Source organism: Myotis daubentonii, chromosome 18, assembly GCF_963259705.1.
Source record: "Myotis daubentonii chromosome 18, mMyoDau2.1, whole genome shotgun sequence".
NCBI lineage: Eukaryota > Metazoa > Chordata > Mammalia > Chiroptera > Vespertilionidae > Myotis > Myotis daubentonii.
In genome coordinates this window covers 23831642-23853519 of record NC_081857.1, presented here as the reverse complement: position 1 = coordinate 23853519, position 21878 = coordinate 23831642, and the positions used below count along the sequence as shown (strand labels likewise).

The 21878-nt window shown below is 40.9% G+C and overlaps 1 protein-coding gene across 1 annotated transcript in view; it reads left to right on the top strand.

Moving 5' to 3' along the window:
* Nucleotides 1–21878, top strand: part of PAPPA2 (pappalysin 2) — a 229048-nt gene that overhangs the window by 126212 nt on the left and 80958 nt on the right. The window contains exons 11-13 of the mRNA XM_059673457.1: nucleotides 2079–2225; nucleotides 15737–15872; nucleotides 16311–16527. Of these exons, the coding sequence (XP_059529440.1) occupies nucleotides 2079–2225; nucleotides 15737–15872; nucleotides 16311–16527 (500 nt within the window). The remainder of the gene's footprint in view (nucleotides 1–2078; nucleotides 2226–15736; nucleotides 15873–16310; nucleotides 16528–21878) is intronic.

Below are 21878 nucleotides of genomic sequence, written 5' to 3'. Positions count from 1 at the left end.
CGTTCAAGGGCACATGCCCAGGTTGCGGGGTTGCAGCTCAATCCCCAGTAAGGGGGCGTGCAGGAGGCAGCCAATAAATATTCTCTTTCATCATTGATTCTTTCTCTCTTTCCCTCTCCCTGCCTCTCTAAAATCAATAAAAATATATTAAAAAATAAAATATATGTTAAAGAGCAAAGCATAATTTGACTTAAAGAATTCTTATTGCCTGGCCAGTTTGGCTCAGTGGATAGAGCGTCGGCCTGTGGACTCAGGGGTCCCAGGTTCGATTCCGGTTAAGGGCATGTACCTTGGTTGTGGGTACATCCCCTGTGGGGAGTGTGCAGGAGGCAGCTGATCGATGTTTCTCTCTCATCGATGTTTCTGACTCTCTATCCCTCTTCCTTCCTCTCTGTAAAGAATCAATAAAAAATATATTAAAAAAAAGAATTCTTATTATTGAAGAAACTCTGGAGTTAGTACTAAGAACAAATCTTTTGTGTACATTTTTTTTTTTTAGAATATCCAGCTAAATAAATAGGAGAACCTCTGAGGACTCTAAATATTGACTTCTATGAATTATAGTTGAATATTAAAAGCAGATTAAGAGCTTGGCTGTTAGCTATTATTTCAGGTGTGTCTGTTGCCGAATAAACTCTTCCATTCATCATAACAATGGGTAATACATTCCTTTCCAGAGAAGTGAGATTTAATGCTCTAAGTATTTTAGGCCAGGGTGAAATCCCTGGATTTTAGACTTGTGGAGACATCCCCAGGAGATTGAGGGACCAACTAAGGTTCCCGCTCCAGTTCTGGAAACTCGTCAAAGACCCAGATGTCTCCTGGGGTCTAGTTCTTTGCATCCTTGGCTTGCAACTTTCTTCCTTTTGCTGGTAAAATGATTGTTGTTCTTCAAGGCATGAAGTAGGCATTTCAAGCAGGAATAAGGGAAGTAAGTGCAGGCTAGCATCTATTATTTTTTATTGGGAAAATGGCAGCTTTCCTGGAAGTTCAACACTGTAGACTTCCACCAACATCTTATTGGTCAGATCCAGGTCACTTAATCACTCTTAGTTGTAAGGGACCCTGAGGAGATGAGCATTTATAGCGAGATACACTGTCCCCTGAAACAAAACTGGAGTTTGTTAATATAAAAGTAAGGGGAAATGGATATGGATAGGCAATTAGCCACGTTGGCCACACTCCCTCAACCCAATTCTGGCATTTTTCTCAAGAATTCTGGTGCCCAGGAAGCCAGGAAAGTTGGGAGATTCTGTTAGTGACAGTTTTCTAAAGTGGCTTTTAGTCTAGCGGTCCGTCTTCCCTAAGTGAAGTGGGAGAAGTTTCTCACCTCTGGCTCCTTTGCCCATCTGAATGCTCAGCAGTTCCCTGACTCAGTAGCCTCTCTCCTGGGGCAAGTAGGTCCTGCAAGGTAAAGATCTAACCATCATCCTGGTCAGACTTTCCTGGCTAATTCCAGAAACAGTTGCCTTGAATATGCCAGGACTATTTTGGGGCAAGATACCCTGGTTGATGGTGGGCTGAGAGTTGGCACATGTGTTTTTCTACCCAGGCAAGTTCTCTCTGGAGGCTAATGGAGATGGCTGAGACATTCCTCTACACCAGGGGTCCTCAAACTACGGCCCGCGGGCCATATGCAAATACAAATATTGTATTTGTTCCCCTTTTGTTTTTTTACTTCAAAATAAGATATGTGCAATGTGCATAGGAATTTGTTCATAGTTTTTTTTTAAACTATAGTCCGGCCCTCCAACGGTCTGAGGGACAGTGAACTGTTCCCCTGTTTAAAAAGTTTGAGGACCCCTGCTCTACACCAGTGGTTCTCAACCTTGGCTGCACATTAGATTTACATGGGAATCTTTTTAAAATCCTGATTTCTGGGCCTCATTAGATTCCCAGGTGATTCTAATGTGCAGCCAAGGTTGAGAACCCCTGGTCTACACTGAGAAAAGTGTTCTGCCAATAATGCAACTATTAGACACTCAGAGAAAGAGGAAAACTTTGGCTTTGAGCTGGAGAGTTTCCTTGTCTAATGTCTCATCCTCCACATTTAATTTTTGGTTGAAATTGCATTTCAGATTTGCACATCCTACCATCCAGATTTACCGGACCACCATCCCCTTCCTGGCTGGCTTCCCTGTGTCCCCAGTGGAAACAGATCTCGGGAGGAAGGCAGTGAGCAGCTAGAAGGTAGCCTGGAGAGAGAGGATGAGGTTTGGCTCAAAGTAAGTGGCCCATATGTGTGTGTGTGTGTTTTGTTTATGAAAGCTGCAGATAGGTTGTGCATGTGTTTATACACATGTATGCATACATGTGTGCACATATGTGTATGTGTTTAAACATGCTTCATTAGAATGGCTTGTCAGAATATTTCCTTTTGTCATCTCAGTGTGTTTACATTTTGGATTTGTTTTCACCTCTTTTTGAAATTTATGCTTCTTTTTAAGTAGTTTATTGAAGTGTGACATACAGGTAAGTGCCAAGATCAGAAATGCACAGATGGCCGAAACCGGTTTGGCTCAGTGGATAGAGTGTCGGCCTGCGGACTGAAAGGTCCCAGGTTCGATTCCGGTCAAGGGCATGTACCTGGGTTGCGGGCACATCCCCAGTAGGGGGTGTGCAGGAGGCGGCTGATCAATGTTTCTCTCTCATCGATGTTTCTAATTCTCTATCTCTCTCCTTTCCTCTCTGTAAAAAATCAATAAAATATATTTAAAAAAAAGAAAAAAAGAAATGCACAGATGAGTGAATTTTTGCAAAATATACACTCTAACCACCACACAGATCAAGAAACAGAACATTAGCCCTAACCGGTTTGGCTCAGTGGATAGAGCGTCAGCCTGTGGACTTGAGGGTTCCAGGTTCGATTCCGGTCAAGGGCATGTACCTTGGTTGCGGGTACATCCCCAGTAGGGAGTGTGCAGGAGGCAGTTGATCAATGTTTTCTCTCATCGATGTTTCTAACTCTCTATCCCTCTACCTTCCTCTTTGTAAAAAAATCAATAAAATATATTTAAAAAAATGAAACAGAACATTAACATCACCTGCAAAAGGTTCTGTCATTCTCTTCAGTTATTGTGCCACAGAGATTTTTACTATTTGTACTTCTAGCACCATAGGTTAGTTTTGTCTGGTTTTAAACTTCTTGTAAGAACCTTTATAGTATGTACTTTCATCATTACAATGTCGCATTCCAGTGCAGAGATACATCACACTTTATCCATATTGATGAGCATGTGGATTGTTTTTAGTTTTTCTCTAATATATTACAAACTAGAGGCCCAGTGCATGACATTTGTGCACTGGAGGGGGGGGGTGTCCCTCAGCCCGGCCTGTGCCCTCTTGCAGTATGGGACCCCTCAGAGGATATCTGCCTAAGCCAGCAGTCACACATCCCCCGAGGGGTCCTTAGTGCTGCCGCAGAGGTGGGAGAGGCTCCTGTCACCACTGCTGCACTCGCCAGCCGTAAGCCCAGCTTCTGGCTTAGCGGCACTCTCACTGTGGGAGCGCACTGACCACCAGAGGGCAACTCCTGCATTGAGTGCATCATAGCTACCAGTCGTTCCGGTCATTCCACCATAACAGTCGCTGGGCTTTTATATATATAGACTAGAGGCCCAGTGCACAAAAATTTGTGCACTCGGAGGGGAGCGGGGGTCCCTCAGACTGGCCTGTGCCCTCTCGCAGTCTGGGACCCCTCGGGAGATAACGACCTGCTGGCTTAGGCCTGCTCCCGGGTGGCAGAGGGCAGGCCCAATCCCTAGGAGCAGCCCCTGGTCGGGCTCAGAGCAGGGATGATTGGGGAGTTGGGGCGCCGCCCCCTGTCATGCACAGAGCAGGGTGGATCGGGAGGTTGCGATGCCACCCCCAGTCATGCTCAGGGTAGGGCCGATTGGGGGGTTGGGGCACCGTCCCCTGTCACACTCAAGGCAGGGTCGATGGGGAGGTTGCGGCGCCACCCCCTGTCATGCACAGAGCAGGGCCTGTGGGGGGCGGTTGGGGCGCCGCCCTCTATCACCCACAAGAGCAGGGCCGATCAGGGGGTTGGGGCGCCGCACCCTGCCACACACAGAGCCGCAGGGCAATCAGGGGGTTGGGGAGCTCCCCCCTATTAGGCACAGAGCAGGGCTGATCAGGGGGTTGGGGTGTCTTCCCCTGTCATGAACAGAGCAGGGTGGATAGGGAGGTTGTGGCCCCACCTCCTGTCACACACAGAGCCGCAGGACGATCAGGCGTTTGGGCACTGTCCCCTGTCACACTGATCCCGGTGCCGGGAGGCATATTACCCTTTTACTATATAGGATAGAGGCCTGGTGCACAGGTGGGGGCCGGCTGGTTTGCCCAGAAGGGTGTCCTGGATCAGGGTGGGGGTCCCCACTGGGGTGCCTGGCCAGCCTGGATGAGGGGATGATGGCTGTTTGCAGCTGTTCACACACCCTTCAGGGTGGGGGTCCCCACTGGGGTGCCTGGCCAGTCTGGGTGACAGGCTGAGGGCTCTTTTCAGGTTGGCGGGTGACTGAAGCTCCCAATCGCTCCTTTTTTTCTTTTTCTTTCTTTTTTTTTTTTATTCTGGGCCAGCTTTAGCTCTGAGGCTTGGCTCCAGCTCTTAGGCCTCGGCTGCTGAAAGCAGGTATCTTGTTTGTTTGGGTTCTATAATCGAAACACTGTTTCAACTCCAGCTCTGAGATCCTGGCTGGCTGAAAGCAGGTTTCTGGGGTTTTGTTTAGCTTCTATTTTTGTAACAATGTTTCAAACTGCAAGCTCAGAAGCCGGCAGCAGCAGGCGGGGAACGTTGGAGTCCTCCGTCACTGAAGCAAGCAATCCTCATGTTCGCTTCAAGCTGCCTGGCTGCCAGCTGCCATCTTGGCTGGCAGTTAATTTGCATATCGCCCTGATTAGCCAATGGGAAGGGTAGCATGTTTCTCTTTTATTAGTGTAGATAGTTCTGTACACTACTTGTGGTGAATGTATAGAACTAGTTGAGTATATTTAGAACTGCTAGATCATAGATAGGCAATTGGCCAGCTTCAATAAATAATCCCACTTATTTTTTCACAGTAGTTGTACTCCCATCAGAGGCTTATGAATATTGCAGTTGCTTCACATTTTAACCAAATGTGGTACCTGACACCTTAATTTCAGCCATTCTGAAATTAAGGGCATGTAAAGGATCCCCCTCTGGTTTCAATTTGTTTTGCTTATTCATTTTTTTTTTCTGTTCTCCTGATCAGTATGTTCTTGCATCGACATTACACTCTTACTTCCTGAATGTTTTTGATGAGTCTTAAAATCCGATAATGTAAGTTCTAAACTTTCTTTTTTCCTTTGAATTTCCGTATACATATTATAATCAGCTTCAGTTCTACATGTGAAAAAAATAATCTGATGCAATTTTAATTGGGATTTCATTGAATTTATGTCAATTCGGGGAGAAATTGCTCTTTTTAACATAGTATTCTTCTAATATGTTGTTTCAGTTAATTAAATCTTTAGTTTCTCTTAACATTTTATAGTTGTCAGTCAAAAGGCAGTTTTTATTCTATCAAATGCTTTTCTGCATCTGTGATGTTCTTATTATTTTCTCCTTTGTCCTGTCACTATCTTGACTTTGATAAACTTTTAAATGTGAACCAATCTTACACACCTGGAAAAAAAATAACAACTTGAAGGTGATGTGATGTATAATCCTTTGTCAGTAATTTGGGAAATGATTTTGTGGATATTTTAAGTGATTTTTCATCTATGTTCATTAGAGCTTGGCTCCCAATTTTCTTATAGTTTACCATCTTGTCAGGTTTTATGATGAAGGCTAGATTTTACTTCCAAAAATAAGTTTCCTTTTTCTCCAATTCTTTGGAATATTTTATGCAAGGTTGGTATTAATTTGGGAGGTATTCATTAGTGACGCTATTTGAACCTGGAGTTTTCTTTGAAGAAAAAAATTTATCCTTTTTAAGCTTTCAAGATTATAAAATAATTCTGAGGGTTTTTTTAAGGTGATTTTTTTTTCACTAATTCCCTCTGGGCATCTTCATCCTTTTTGTCAGTACCACTTCTCTTTCACATTGACAAGTTCAAATTCACTGAGCTCCTCTGGCTGGACACTTAGAATCTCTCCAATGACAGTGGCCCCAGCATTCCCACAGTCAGCTATTACTTCTATAACTCTGTTTACCTTTAATTCAGATTTCACCTCCACCATTATCTTTTCTTTTTTTTTTTTGTTCTGTTTGTTTGTTTGCTGCACTTTTATTTTTGTTGGCAACTTTCCTCTTCTGATTATCAATTTTTGTAAAATGCCTTGTGGTTTTATCACTGGGAGATGGGGGCTACACAACTACACACTTTTCTGTCTCTGTATGAACCAAAGGGCAGGGATACAGTGATCAATCTGTGATAGACTTTGAAAGAAGTGATGGAATTGGTCACTGATCATGATTGTTCTAGTAGTTTTTTGGTGGAATCTTTAGGGTTTTCGATATACAGTTTCATGCCATCTACAAATAGTGACAGCTTTCCTTCTTCTTTCCAATTTTGATGGCTTTTATTTCTTCTTCTTGTTTGATTTCTGTGGCTAGGACTTTCACTACTATGTTGAATTAGAGTGGCAAAAGTGGACATTCCTGTTTTATTCTCGATGTTCACCCCTAGAGTGCTGTCTTTCGCCAAAAGTTCTGGGAGCGCTATCCAAGCTTCGAAATGGCGTCCAGTTCTAAGTCTGCTTTTATTATTGATGATGATATTGCTAAATATGTCAATGTAGTAAAGGTTTCCTTAAGTTTTTGAATATGTAACTTCATTTACTTGCGATTCATAATTTTTTTCCTAAATTGCTGTAAAATCAGCAAAAATGCCTTGGCAATTTTAGCATAGTTCCTAGGATATTGGTTGGCAGTCAGAGGGTTAAGGGACATGCTGTAGTTTTTGCCCTTTGAGCACGGTGCTGGCTATGTATTTCTATAACTTTCACTATATAAATATACTTAGTAGAGAATGTCTCCCCTTCATTGTTGGCACATGTCAAAAATTGCATTAGCTGTTATTTATGAACACTTACTTTTCCATGTAAATTTCAGAATAAGCCTTAGATAACTTCTTCTGCTTCTTGAAAAACATACTGGTATATATGAGCTGAAATAATCAAACACTTGATTTTCATCAGTTGACATAATCACGTGATTTTTCTCCTTTGATCCATCATTATGTTGAATCACATCGATAGATTTGTTTTACTTTTTAGATATCAAATCATTTTTGCCTTCATGAAGTAAACTTGTTTTTTTTAAATATATTCTTGGATTTTATTGGTTAATTTTTATTTTGGATCTTTGCATTTGTTTTCTTATGTGGAATTAGTTTATATTTTTCTTTTTTGAATATTCAGATTATACAAACCTTATGAAATTGGAATTTCCCCTTTTTCTAATTTTCTGAAATGACATGTATCAAATAAGAGTTACCTGTTCCTTCAAAATTTGGCAGAACCCACTTATAAAACAAATTGGGCCTGGGCTTCTTAGAGAAAAGATTTATGATTGTCATTTAAATGATTTTGGTTTTTATTAAAATATTAAATTTTTCATTTCTAATTTTGGACTATTTGATATTTCCAGAAATGTATTAATTTCTTCCACATGTTCAAATTTAGTGCTGATAGTTGTTCATAATGTATTTTTATATTAGCTGCAGTTATAAATTCCTTTATATTACATATTTTTGGACTTTCTTTTTCTCTTTTTTTCTCCTTGATTACTCGTGCCTGGGATTTCTTCAAAACTAGCTTTCAGTTTTCTTTCTTTTATCATTCTAGTTTGATAACTCACTGATTTCTATTCTTATCTTTAGCATTTCTTCTCTTCCGGTGTCTCTGGATTTATACCTGCATTCTTTGTTAGCTTCTTGTATTGAATCCTTGAATAATTTGTTTTCATTGTTCCTTAATTTCCACCCTCAAAGTATACCGATAATTGTAGCCTATGAATGTCAACATACATAACTTTCATTATCAATATGCCGTAAGTATTTTAAAATATCTCATAATTTCTTTTTAAAATCATGGGTTTTTAAAAGCATTTTGTTTGTTTCTAGCACTGATTTTTCAGACTATAACAACTTTATTGTGCCAGCTGTGTGTCATTATGGAGATTTTTATTTTTCCTCTTCTTCTTGGACCTACATTTTATTAGGAAGCACTTAAATAGTGAGCCTTTATTCATTCAGAAATTAAGGACCAGTTTGTGTTAGAAATGTGTATTCTCTATTTGTTGGTCAAAAAGTGTCTACCCACCTTAACATTTCTCTCTCTCTAGTTTGTTAAAATTATCTATAATATCCTTCCCTCCATTCCTTTATTCTTTTCTATTAGTGTTCTCTGTTTTTCTTTATTTGATCTGTTCTTTTCTTTTATTGTGCATTCTTATACTTTTCAACTTCAGATTGCAGAAAAAAATATTTCAGATAAACAGTGAATAAATTTTAAGTGTAAATAAGTCCTACTTTATATTCAAGACATACTTATGCTAAAAAATTACTTGTTGCTCTGATATTAAAATTTTGTTTTTGTTTGTTTTTCCTAAATCAGGCAATCCTTCTAATTCTTTTTAATTTAATCAGTCAGGTGACAATACTCTACTTAGAGATTACTTCAACCATCCAGAAAACCATCCAAATTTCATGATTTAGTTAAAAAAAAAAAAGCGCTTATGTGTAGAAGGCACCAAGTTTACTTTGAATTTTTTGACTTTATTCATAGGAAAGTTGACAAGACCCTTTGTTAGAGACTGTTTACTTTTGCATGGAATTCTAACAATATTAGTTTTCTGAATTTTCAGTCTGGCATAGAAAAGGAGCAACAAATTAGTAGGGAATTTAAAAATTGGGAGGAAACATGTACTCAGAGAAACAGTATTTAAAACCCTGTCTTTGCCACTAACCAGTCAAGAGACTTTACATAAATCATATAATTTTCTTGGGCACCAGTTTTCTTAGCTTTAAAATGAAGTGTTTGGACTAAACAATTCATTCCAGGTCTGCATTTTATTTTAAGCTTGATGGTACATTTTAAAAAATGAGATAAACACATATTATTAATAAGAGAACAGTCTTAGGTCATCATATGCTAAGGGCAAAGATAGTTATATCCATTGATGGCTTTAGGGCCTTGCTGCTTAACATTCAGTTGGCATCCAAGAGCATTTGTGGCACCCAGAGCAAGGTAGAAATGTAGAATGTCAACCAGCCAGAGAATTCTCTATTTAGGAAGGCAGGATTTCTAGTATATGTTGGAATTATTTCTGGACACATGATTGAAATTTCTAAAAAGGTTTTGCCTTTCAAAAGAAAATCTTCTGTTTGGAAAATTAACCTATGCAGTTCCCCGCATTGCCTGGGGAATCCCGAAAAAGCAACGATGACTGTGTATATATGATTTTTTATTTTTATCCCAACCTAGCCTGGTATATTGAAAGAGGAAGGGCATGTCCCTGTGCCTACACAGTTAATCCCCAGAGAGTAAAGCACTCATTGTCCACCTTCCTATCTGATTACTGCTAATCTAACTTTTTATTGATTTTCATGGAAGCTGTTACAGGCTTGGACATGACAACTGAGCAGACTCCCAGCATCATGAATAATTGCGATAGCACTTTTTTTTTTTTTAACCAGAAGGAAGCTTGCCTGATTCTTTAGAGTGCTCCTTCATACCCTCACCTATGCATTCTTGTTCCCAAGAGAACCCTCTCCATCTATATTCTATAATACCTTTTCTCTTGCTCAGACTTTGTCAAAAGTGGAGTTTCCCCAGGATTCAGACTCTGAGATGAAGTGTTCCATGCAAATATTGATCAAGAACTTTCCTTGGGATCAACAGCTACCGGGGAGTGAAATAAATAGGAGTAGGCAGAGGGAAAAATAGCCACATGAAGCCATCAGCATCCCATCCACAGGAGTGGGGATGGTGCTTTTGAATTGACCCATCTGTATACCACTCACTTCTATCAAAAGGCCATTGGACAGGGATTTCTGCCCTCTCCCATTCCAGCAAAGTGGCCTGATCTTGTAATGGTTTTCTTCTCTGAGGCCAGTTTCCAGAAACAGAGTGCTCAGTCATGAAGGAGGGGGCCTGGGACAGACCACAGCCTTCACTAAAGATTTGGTTTTGTCTGTTTCTGATACCCCTCAGTCCCACAAGTTCTAACACGGAGTCTCCACATACTTAGCCCTAATGTCTAAAATCACAGATGAGGAAAATTCTTAGGAAGAATTGAGCCAATGAGTTGATTCTGATCCGAACCTTCCACTGACTTGCCAAAGCACACGTTTTAAATGTCTCCCCTGGGACAGTGAGGGTCGTCATGGTGGTTCCCTGTTAACTTTCCATAATGACCTCACGCTTCTGAAAAAAGAGCCACATAAGCTCAAGGTGTTTATAGCCTCACTTGTACTCTGAAGGAATAACACAGAACATCACCTGGGTTTTGACCAATACCAAGAAAGAGAGGGGTTTGGACAAGGGAATGAAGTTAAACCAGGTTCAAAACTCCCTCGCATTTTGACTCACATCCTCTGGTATGGAGACTGCCAAGACAGCTCAGTGGCAGGAGGCTAGTTGCCTCACACCTTTCTTTTATCTGTTAAATTTGGACTTCAGCTGAATTCCCTAAAACTTTGAAAGTTAATCTCTCCCTTGTCAAATTTCTGAAATCTACACAGGCTGCAATGTTATTAGGGGGATCCATATAAAATTTCCAATATTTGATAATTTTTCATCTACAAAAAGACATATGAGTCAACCAGTAGTGCAGGAGTTCTTCATTTCTTTTGACAACTTCCCTCCCAGTTGGACTGCTAATGGCTTTTAAAGGGTTCTCTTAGCTCCCTGAAATTGAATGAAACTTTTAGGCCTACGTGTTTGTGTGACTTCATTTTGGGAGGTAGAAGGGACACAAATGTCCACACATTTTCTAAAGAATCTGTGATTTCCTGCACACCCCAAATTAACAACCATTGGGCAGTCAAAAGAATACAGAACAAAGTTGGAAACCTCAATTCCTGCCTCTCTAGCATTTAGCTAGAGGAAGTCACTTAAGCTACCAGAATCCTGCTTTTTCCACGTCTATAATATAACCTTTATATTCTGGGGATATTATAGAACAAAAATCTCAAATAGGAGTAGAAACCCAACAAGCCTGATGGAGGCTCTGGCACAGCATGGGATCACACTTGCCAAACTGTCAAGTGCGACACAACCAGATTGGATGTCTGCCCACCTCATCCTACTCAAGGGCCTCCCCATTCTCTCTGGGTCAGGAAGTGCCATAGATCAATGAAGATTAAAAGGCACAGGAAAAATAATAACAACCCTGTAACTAACCAAAAGCATCCTAAAACCTCAAAGAAGATTCTTTTCAAGTTTGTGGTATAGTTTCAGGGTCTACTCTCCAGTGACCACCACAACTGAGGATGACCTGGAAGTTGAAATGCTTGGCTTGGGAGTATATTGTTTCTACCCAGCAGACACATTGAAGAGGGTTTCTTAAGCCCAAACAGTTCTGTGCTAGGGAAACATTCTTTCAGCTTTGCCCTTTGTTAGATCAACCGTAGTTGGTCCTTTGTTAGATCCGGTGGTTAATATGCAAGCTTTGGATGAAAAAGCAACTGAGGGTATGGGACTGGTTTTCTACTTCTGTCCATAACTAGCCGTCCGTCCATCCGTCCATCCATCTATCCTTCCAATTTCTGTTTTCTCTGTTTCAAAGTATTTTGCAATGGATTCACTGAGCTAATTTCATTGACAATCCCTCTATCTTGAGAACATTCCTCAGTCCCAATAATCACTCATTTTTCTAAAAGATCTCACCTCCTTTCTGATGTCCACCTATAGTTTTTCTTCTTCATAAGAGCCATGTTCAAATTCATTTTATGTCGCCCATGTATGACATGAATTTAGTTTCCTTGTTAAGACAAATAATAAAGCCTTATAGATAAAGCTACAATTCTCTTGCCCTCTTGGCATCTTGCTGTTTTTTTCTCTTGGGGCATGCCAGATGCTCATTTCAGAACTGAGTAATCTCCCTAAAGGTGCATCTGAGGTGCTTTGTCCTGAAGGGGGTAGGGCCAGCTATTCAGACAATGCACTTTGTGTGGCAGTTAGAAGGGTGTCCTACTTGTAATGCCAAAGGTGGCATGGGGGTAGAATTAGTAAAAGCTTCATGTGGCCAAATTTTCTGCTTCAGTCACTGACTATCATATCTAGGGACACAAAATTCATTATTTTTTATGAAGTAAAAATAGTTTGGACTATTATATGTATCAAAACAGCTGTGACTTGGCTATGGAAAGATAACTTTTAAAAATATTCTGTGTTTGAATAAGGAATACACATTTAATATTCTAATTATACTGTAAATTCTAGAAGTTTATATGTATAACACAAATATGTTATATATATGTGTGTGTGTATATATATATGTGTGTGTGTATATATTTCAGAGAGGAAGGGAGAGAGAGAGAGAGATAGAAACATCAATAATAGAGAGAACCACTGATCAGCTGCATCCTGCATGCCCACTACTGGGGATGGATTCTGCAACCTGGGCATGTGTCCTAACCTGGAATTGAACCATGACCTCCTGGTTCATAGGTCGATACTCAACCACTGAGGCACACAGGCCAGGCAAAAGTGGGTTTTTAATAACTGTATATTGAACTGAATTTCCTGAAAAGTCTCATAAAAGAGTTATATATGTATATATAATGTATTTTTCATAGATTCCACTTATAAAGTAGAGATACATTCCAAACCAAGAGCCGCAAATATTGCCAGTTTCTATGGAAGTAGAACCTAGAGTAGCAACTCAAATTTCTATAAGGACCAATTTAAAATAGTATATACAGTTCAGAAAATCACAATTCTCTAGATACTAAATGTGCGGATATATGTTTCATTTAAAAATTTTATTTTTTTGTCCTTGTCTTCCTGAAGTATAAACAAAATAGAAATATTTTTTTTGAAATAAGAATTATTGAACATTGAGCCCTTACTAGATGATAAGCATTGTTCTATGCGTTTTTAGATGATTTCATCTCATCCTCATAGGAACCTCGTGAGATTGGTAGTATGTCTGTTTCTCAGGTGTGGGGAAGAGGGACCTTAGGCTTAGAGAGGAGAGATGATGGGGTTGCTCAGATTTACCCAGAGAGTTAAGTGAGAGCTCAGAATCAAACCTAGGGGTCTGCCTGGCCAGCTCTCTCTCCAGAATGGTGAACATAGTTGGTCCATTTTATCCCACTCAGATTGATTAGGCACATTTGTGCAGATTCAAACTAACCTCTGATTTTGAGGGCCCAACAGCTGTATGAGAGAGTTTGTACTTACTTGCTGCTGTTATGGGGCCTATTTGTTGTTTCGATGAGAATGGAATTTAGTTCCCTCTTCTGTGTCGCTCTGAGAAGAAATACCTGAGTGGGCATCTTATACCTTTATCAGATCCTTGCCTTTCTTTGCTTTGTTTATCCCTGCTTTCCGCTGCCTCTGTCTCTTTTGTACGCCTCACCTGTGTTTTTTCTGCTAGAGCCAGGGCCTGGAAATCCTGGCACAGCCACATTCCACAAATTGAGGCTCAGAGAGGGACACTGCCACCAGGAGCCGGCTCCAGGGTTCAAAGTGATTGGTATTCAAAGACCCTTAGAGCAAGGAGACACATTTCTGGAAGATGTAAAATGAGTTGGAGGCTTTGGGAACAGGCCCTCAGGACAGAGAAATCCACACCATCAGACCTACCCCAATTAGTTTCATGTGGATGGTGTCTGCGTGGGACCCTAACTGAAGGTGGGAAGACTGGGCTTCTTGTTCCTTGTTGAATCCACCCCACTCTTCAAGTCTGAGGCCTTTGGGGTAAAGCCACCAGGTCCATGTTTAGACTCTGTCAGTTCCTGGTTCAGGAAACAACCCAGAACTTTCTTCCAGCACTCAGTCTCTTTTGTGGTGTGTGAAAAGGAAGAAGTTGTGGGCGTTCCCAGGGGACTTTGATGTCCTTTGCAGCTAGAGTTGAGGGCTTTGCGAGAAGCGAGACTGTTGGTTACCTTACCGTGTATTTCATGTCTAGCCCTCATCCAGCCAGGGACAAAGGACCTCATATTGCAAGCCATACATAATCTATGGGTCTGGATATTTCTTAAGTTGTAAAGGAATATTTATTACGTCAAAGAGGGGAAATGAAAAAGGGAGGAAAGACACTGTAAAAAGAGAGTGTTGCTGGTCTTTCCCTCAAAGGAGGAGAGGAAGAAGGGAGACTTGTGCTCCATCAACCACTGCAAATCATAAAATCACCCTAATTAAGCCAGCAGTGCAAATGAACACTATAAACACACCACCAAGACTTGGGGAAATTTAGTCTGCGGACAAGGAAGAATTCTCGTGAAAATGGAAAACATGATTTAGTTTTGAGAGGAGGTCCCTGCCATTCCATGTGGACCTCACTTTTACTCCAGGGACAGTTTTCCTGGGCTTGATCACCCTCAGAACCTGAAAAAAAGCTAGACATGTACACAGGTTCTAACAATGTAACTCCCAGATAACACTAGGGAAGGTGGGAATTCCTTCTCAACAGAAATTAAGAGCAATGTTGAATATACCATACAATATATAGATGATGTACTATAATGTACCACTGAAATCTATGTAATTTTATTAACCATTGTCACCCAATACATTCAATAATAAAAAAGAAGAAAAAGAGAGTCAAATCCACTTATGGTTTCCTAGTATGTCCCTACTTTATTTGCTATATAATTGTCCTTCTACAGACTAAAATCAATCTGCAATCAGTAAACAAATATCTGGAATATGTATGTAATCCAAAGGGTAAATAAATAAAGTCCTATATAGAAAAATAAAAGCTCCCCTGTGAAAATCAGGAAAAAAGAGAATAATGTTAAGCTATAGGAAATTAAAATTACCACCTCAAATGATTTCAGTGTAAAAAAGCAGCAGTCCGGGTCATCCCCAATTCTTTGATGTTTTCTTTCATATTAAAGGATTTCCAGGGATAAGACTTCCATAGTTCACTCTAAAAGACTATTTGATTGTTAATCAGCCTAACCATGGAGGCATATTCTTTATAAATAACTAGGTTTTTCTGTGCCTCAGTGTTGGCTTATTTTCCAGCCAAGAATAGGACATACATACTTGGCGCACCAGGAGACCCACATAAGAATAAACAGTTCGGCAGCTTCTAATATCACACACAACAGGCTCCGCAATAACCTCTCCCCCATGTCAGAGTTCATGTACTAAGTGGGAGGTTCTGATAAAAATGTTAGGAGAAGATGGGGAGGTGGGGAAGAATAATTAGCTGGGCTGGTTCAGAGCAAAACATTAGCTCAGTGACCGTCTTTGTCCACCACTCTCACTGTGGAAACAAGGAGGTATTGCCTGGTCCTGTGGTGCCTTATTGTCTCTTTGAATGACCTTTCTGAGGTATTTAAAGAAAGACTGGTTGAAGCAAAAAAGGAACAGTTGAGGCCAGAAGTCCCAGAAAAAGATGGGAAGCTCAGTAGCTGAAAGTTATCTTCTTTCCATCTAATTTTATTTAACTTTTGCTGCGACTTTGGACATCTTTGTGTGCCTACTCCACATTCTTCTCATTTGTAAGGGAGAAGGGAGGGAGCTCTTACTTAGTGTGTTTTGATAGACCAATGGAGATAATGGCTCACACATTTCTGTGCTTATGCCTAGGTGTGTTTCAGTAGACCAGGAGTGGCCACAACAATTTTTATTTTCTTGACGTCTGATGGCCTGGTATCTGGGACACGTCAGCGGCCCACAGTGACTGTCCACCTGACTGATATCAGTGGAAACAACCACTCTCTTGGTGAGTCTGACAATAGGGCTACTAGAAGACAATCCATAGACCAGGAGTCCGCTCCATATCTGCCTCTGATATTGTTTGGGACCTTAGGCATGTTACACAGCTATTGAGAAGTTAAAATGAATACTAGATATGAAAAAAATGGTGCTACATTAGTGATTTTCAACCTTTTTCATCTCATGGCACACCCAAAAAAAATACTTTTTTGCCAATATGACCAAAAAAAAAAAAAAGGTATAATTTAGATTCATCCACACTGGATGGCTACTGTGTTAGCTGTTGTCATTTTTTTCATTTGACAATTTGAGAGACAAGAGGTCAGTGGCTCTGACTAAATTGTCAGTTATTGCATGGTTTAAAAATTCTTGCAATACACCGGTTAAAAATCGCTGAGCTACCTGAATGGCTTAACGTATGATTTATGTCCTTATTTCTCTCCAGGAATCTATGAACTGTCATGCCAACATAACCCACTGGTTGTCAATGTGACTCTTCACCCGAATGTCCTCTCCCACCTTACCGCCTCTGTGCTGCTGAATTTCTCATCCCCATTCATAGGCATCTCAGCAGTGGCTCTCAGGACAGCCTCCCACCTGAATCCTTCACTTCCTAATGACTGCATCCCAGAGCATGAGGGGCAAAATCATCAGGGACAGAGGTACAAAGTCCTCTTCCTTCCTTTCTTTTCCACGTAGCTGTGATGAGATGCTATCAGTTCCATACGCAGCATTGTGTATGCAGTGAGTGCTTAATCACTATAAAAAGGGGCTAAGAACTGCTAAAAAGACATAAGAAGTAAGCAAAGAACCATTGGTAGAAGGCCTATTTGGGTTTTATATTTTGTTTTTCATTTCTTTACTGAGCATAATATTTTATGTAAATATTTAACATCTTTACAAGGTCTTAAAATATTTTTTATGTATAAAACCACTGCCTTTAAATTAATCTTGTTATATAAACTGCCAAAAATTTGTGGCCAAAAACCCAGTGTTCCCTAAGCAATCTAGGCTTTCTCACTTGCTCCCACCTGAACAGTGTATTTAGCAAGGCTAACAGTTTCCAAGGCGTGTGATATAATCAAGTAGAGTTACATATGGAAAGCAAGAATATGTTAGCTACATGTGTCTTTTTGAGGACATCTGTGTTTGTCATCATATAGATAGACCTTTCTTGGACTTTAGCCGAAGGTAGTGGAGGAACTCTAATCCGTAGTGTTGGTGTGCCCAGATTGGCCCTGATGGGGGAGCACACCAAACACAGTAATCTTTGCCGTAGTTGGGCTGGACTCATTCTATGAATGGCCTGATCAGTTGGGTGGGACACTAGGTAACAGGTTCAGTCCCTCAAGAAGTGTGGTCCCTTAGGCAATTGGGATCACAGTCACAAAAGCTTGGTTTCCAGGTCATGATCCATCACCAAGGAGAAAGTCTGATACCACCATACCCAACCTAGGTATACAAGAAACCCAACCATAGTTATGGACTAAGAGTAGATGTCACTAGTATAATATCTTAATTATCTTATGTCGTGTAGCAAATTATACCAAAATGTAGTGGCTTATCACAATTTGTGTGGGCCAGGAATATCGATACACATCACTGGGTGCCTCTGGCTCAGAGTCTCTTATGAGGTTTCCATCCAGCTGTTGGCCAAGGCTTGGGTGGAGCTGGAGAATTCACTTCTGAGCTCACTCCTATGGCTGTTGGCAGACCCCCAGGAGATTGGCATCCAAGCTCACTCACCCAGGTGCTCTCAGTGGGCATGCTCATGAAGGCGTTGCTCTGCTCCTTGCTGTGTGGGCTCCTCCATAAGCTGCCTGAATGTCCTTATGACATGGCAACTAATGATCCAAGTGACAAAGAGAGCAAGAGCATTTGAGTACATGCAACTGTCCAGAAGTATGCCACAGTCCTTTTATAATATCATGTTGGAAGTGAATACCACTATGTCTGGTATTATCTATTCCTTAGCAATGTGTCAATAAGTCCAGCTCATGCTCAAGGGGAGAGATTTGCATCAGGGCATGGATCATTAGGGGCCACCTTAGAGGCTATCTACCCCATGCAGTAATAGTGGTTTACATTTGTTAAGTACGAACTCTGTGCCAGGTATTATTGCAAGTGCTGGGGAGAGAGAAACAGTAAGTCAGGGTAATGCACACTGGAACATTAGCTAGTTTATCTGCAACTCCTAAGTCTTCTTAGTGAACAAACACCATCACATATTAACACAAGAATGTAGACTATTAAAATAACATTGCTTACTAGAATTATTGCCTCTTTCTCATGTGTTTTCAAATTATTTTCTCCACTGGCTCTACCTCTGGTCTCAAGCCATACAGAATCTTTCTAGGTCCTTGAAACATGTGTTCTTGATGAGCTTCATGTCTTTGCACATAGTGTTCCTACTTTCTTGAATGCCTTCCAGTCCCTGTCCACTTCAACTCATGCTTCACAATCAGGATTCACCTTCTTTGGTGGAGTTTTGGCAGACTCCCTCCCTGCCTCCAGAGGGTCTCGGACACAACCCACACTCTACAAAAGCATCTATCACACTGGGTGGTAACTATTTACTTGCTGTTTGTTCCCACTAAACTCTGAGCAGCCTGCAGTGGGGATTCTGCTCAGTATCTCTCAGTACCTAGCAGAAGGCCTGGCACATAGTAGGGATCAGAAACTGTGTTGAGTGACAGTTACAGACTTTTATCTCTCAATGCTCCATGGAAGAGAACTGAACAAGCAAGCCAGAAAAGTAGAAATCACAGCCTCAGTAGACTCAAGAGACGGGGATTCTCACTATTGCAGCTATGACGTTTTGATAAAGAGGTTGATTAACGGAGACTATTGCTGCACTGCTGCTAGTTCTTCACCTATTTTCACTTGGCACTGGGGGAAAAACAAGTTTCCTATGGATGCATGCAAACCAGCAGAAACAAGATATGACTCTCCAGTATACATAGAGTGTATCTGGAATGCATAAGCAATTCCAAACCACATCTGACTGACAGGAACCATGCAAATTGGCTTTTCCTTCTCCGCCAGCAAATCAGTGCAATATAGTAAATTTTGATACACAGGGAACTGAATAGATCCCATATATTTGCTTTTGGGACAGATTTAAAATCGGTATCCCTCCATACTCTGAAAGATTAGAAGAAGTCTTTCTGCATCTTTGTATCAATCACAATTGTAGATGTAGATAGACCATAATATGAAACCCTCAAATTCTGGGCACAGTGAGAGGGATTCCTGGCTTCCTCCTTCTTACCCCTTATGACCTGAATTCCATTAATACTAAAATGGGCAAGGGAGAGTTGACAGAGGCCTGGCAGTAGAATATGTGTTAGCCATTTTGCTTTTAACAAGTAATGACCAATGGCCTGTCTGTCCTACCACATGCATCTTGATACCAGCCTGACTGGCCCACAGAGCCTCAGTGGAGGCCAGTAAACCCATGTCTGTCTCTCCAGTAACATTCATGATCCTTGGCTTGGACCCATTGGCTTTGAACTCTCTCTTCATCTTGTTTCCCATTCTGCTTTGACAACTACACAGTTTATGACCCTTTGGGCTTAGCGTACTGATAATGAACCCTTTTAATGAAAACCAAGTTTAGCGCTCCAGGTTTTGGCCATAAGTGCTCAATAAGATCTCAAGTCATTCTTACTTTCTAGCTGTTTCCAGCTCTAGCCACTTTAGGGAAAGGCCCTACATAATATGCCATAACTTCCCATGAGTTAGAGCAGCGGTTCTCAACCTGTGGGTCGCGACCCTTTGGCGGTCGAACGACCCTTTCACAGGGGTCGCCTAAGACCATCCTGCATATCAGATATTTACATTACGATTCATAAGAGTAGCAAAATTACAGTTTTGAAGTAGCAACGAAAATAATTTTATGGTTGGGGGTCACAACATGAGGAACTGTTTTAAAGGGCCAGAAGGTTGAGAACCACTGAGTTAGAGTATCAGGTAGATCCCCAACCAATCCAGGACTGTGTTGATGACTTTAGAAAGTGGGAATCATCTTTTTGATCGATGCAGTGGGAGAGTGTGTTCGAAATATAACCCACACACTAATAGGTTAATTTGCCTTTGAGTGCATTGGCATGTAGCTAATCAGAACTCTGATTATCTACTTTGTATATTCACAAGGTCAAGTCCAGAAGAATTCACTAATAGTAGAGAATCACTGATGTGCATGTGGTATCTGCTATGACAGAATTATTCTTCCAGTCACATGAACCCAGTGGAAACATTGATTGTAACTTCTCTGACCCTAACTAATGGTGTATCCACCAGATCCTGTGTTGACTCTTCTGAAGAACATTATCTCCTTTCCCAGGGTGTGGTCTCATGACAGTGGTTGAAACTTCTGACTATGCATCTCTTTTCAGTATTTGCACTTTCCCTCCTATTGATTTTTCTTTCTACCTGCTCTAGAAAAGGTTGGAAATGTACTGTAACCTTCCAAACAAGTGTGCTTCTTTCACTTTTTCCTTGTATTTTAAGCAGTACTGGTTTTTTATACTTTGATGTGGAAGAATTAGGTGTATAACTGCCCATGACTGTTTCGTCTTTATTAGGATCAAACCTCTTGCCAATCCTTTTGCCCCTTGAAATGCTTTTGTCTTTGTATTCTACTTCATCTGGGATTAAAATTTCCATCCCTGATTTCCATTTGTTTGATAAATATTTGCCTTTCTTTTATTTTTAACCTTTCCTTTTCTTGACTGCCAGTGAGCCCAGCGCACATTGCTTCATGGAATTGTTTAAAATGACAGTAGGATTTCACTGTATAAAACTGCTCCAAGATCTTATTCTGAAAATTTATCTCATGACTTCAAGCCTCTGGTATTCTTTAGGACTCTAGCATTTTTCTCTTTGGGGCATTTATGTCTCAGGGTCCAATGGCATTTGCCAATTCTCCCTGCTCCCTTCTCCCATTCCACCTGACCAAAATTGCTATATTCCCTGACCTGAAGTTTTGAAATAGTAAAGAAAGGGCAGTACTGATGAGGACTGATGGATGCAGAGCATATCTGTGACCCTTAAAGGTCAGTGTCCAGTTTTCTGGTCTTTACCTGGGCCAAGGAATGAAGAAAGAACTTCGCATTTCCCTCTCTTCTTTGAGTGTGGCCCCATTCCTTATTTGCTTTTTCTTCAGGAAAAAAAAAATCCATGCTTGGGCTTCCAATGATATTTCTCAATTCAGCTTCCATACATTTTAAAATCAGGAGGAAATCCTCACAGATTCCAGCTGTCAGTCTTAGTTTTTGCTATTGATAAGAGTTTTCTTATTATTTTTTTTGTAGTGTTGGTATGTAAGTGGCAACCAGGGAGCAATTATTTCATAGTATTCATGTGAGATTAACTGAGAATGAGATGTGGAATTTGTAGTACGTTCTAATACCCCATCATTGCACACAGTCCCCATCATTACCTTTTACCATCCTCCCTTTACAAGATGTGTCAGGGATCCTTGAATGTGTTGCTTCTCAGCTCTCAAGCTGTGTCTGGGTGCCATCCTCTGTAACACCAGAACAGGAGTGACCCTTTGCCAGCTGGCATGATGTTAAGTTTTGTCAGTAGAAGGTTCTGGAGAGACGGCAGGAGGACGGAGCATCTCGTTGTGGTTTTGGTGTGCTGTCTTCCCCTTTGCTGCTGTGATGTGTTTGGCAGTGTTTTGCGCAACACTTACAGTCAAGGCCAGCAGCTGCTTGGTGTTCCTAGTTGGATCTTTGTCATAATCAGCCAAAGGTGAAAGCTCATTAGTTATGATCCCACTTCACTTGAGGGATTGCTAGCATCCCATTTCCCACTGGCAAGGAGCTAAGCATTGTCAGAACCAATTGGTCCCCAGATCCTGTCTTTGTGAATCTGTCTCCCATTATCACTTCTGGTTCCATTCTGAGTTAGTCTGGGTCCAGTCAGGGCACAGTAGCTACAATAGGGAAAGTTTAATATAAATAACCATTAACTAGTAACAGAGGATGAACTACTAAGGGGTATG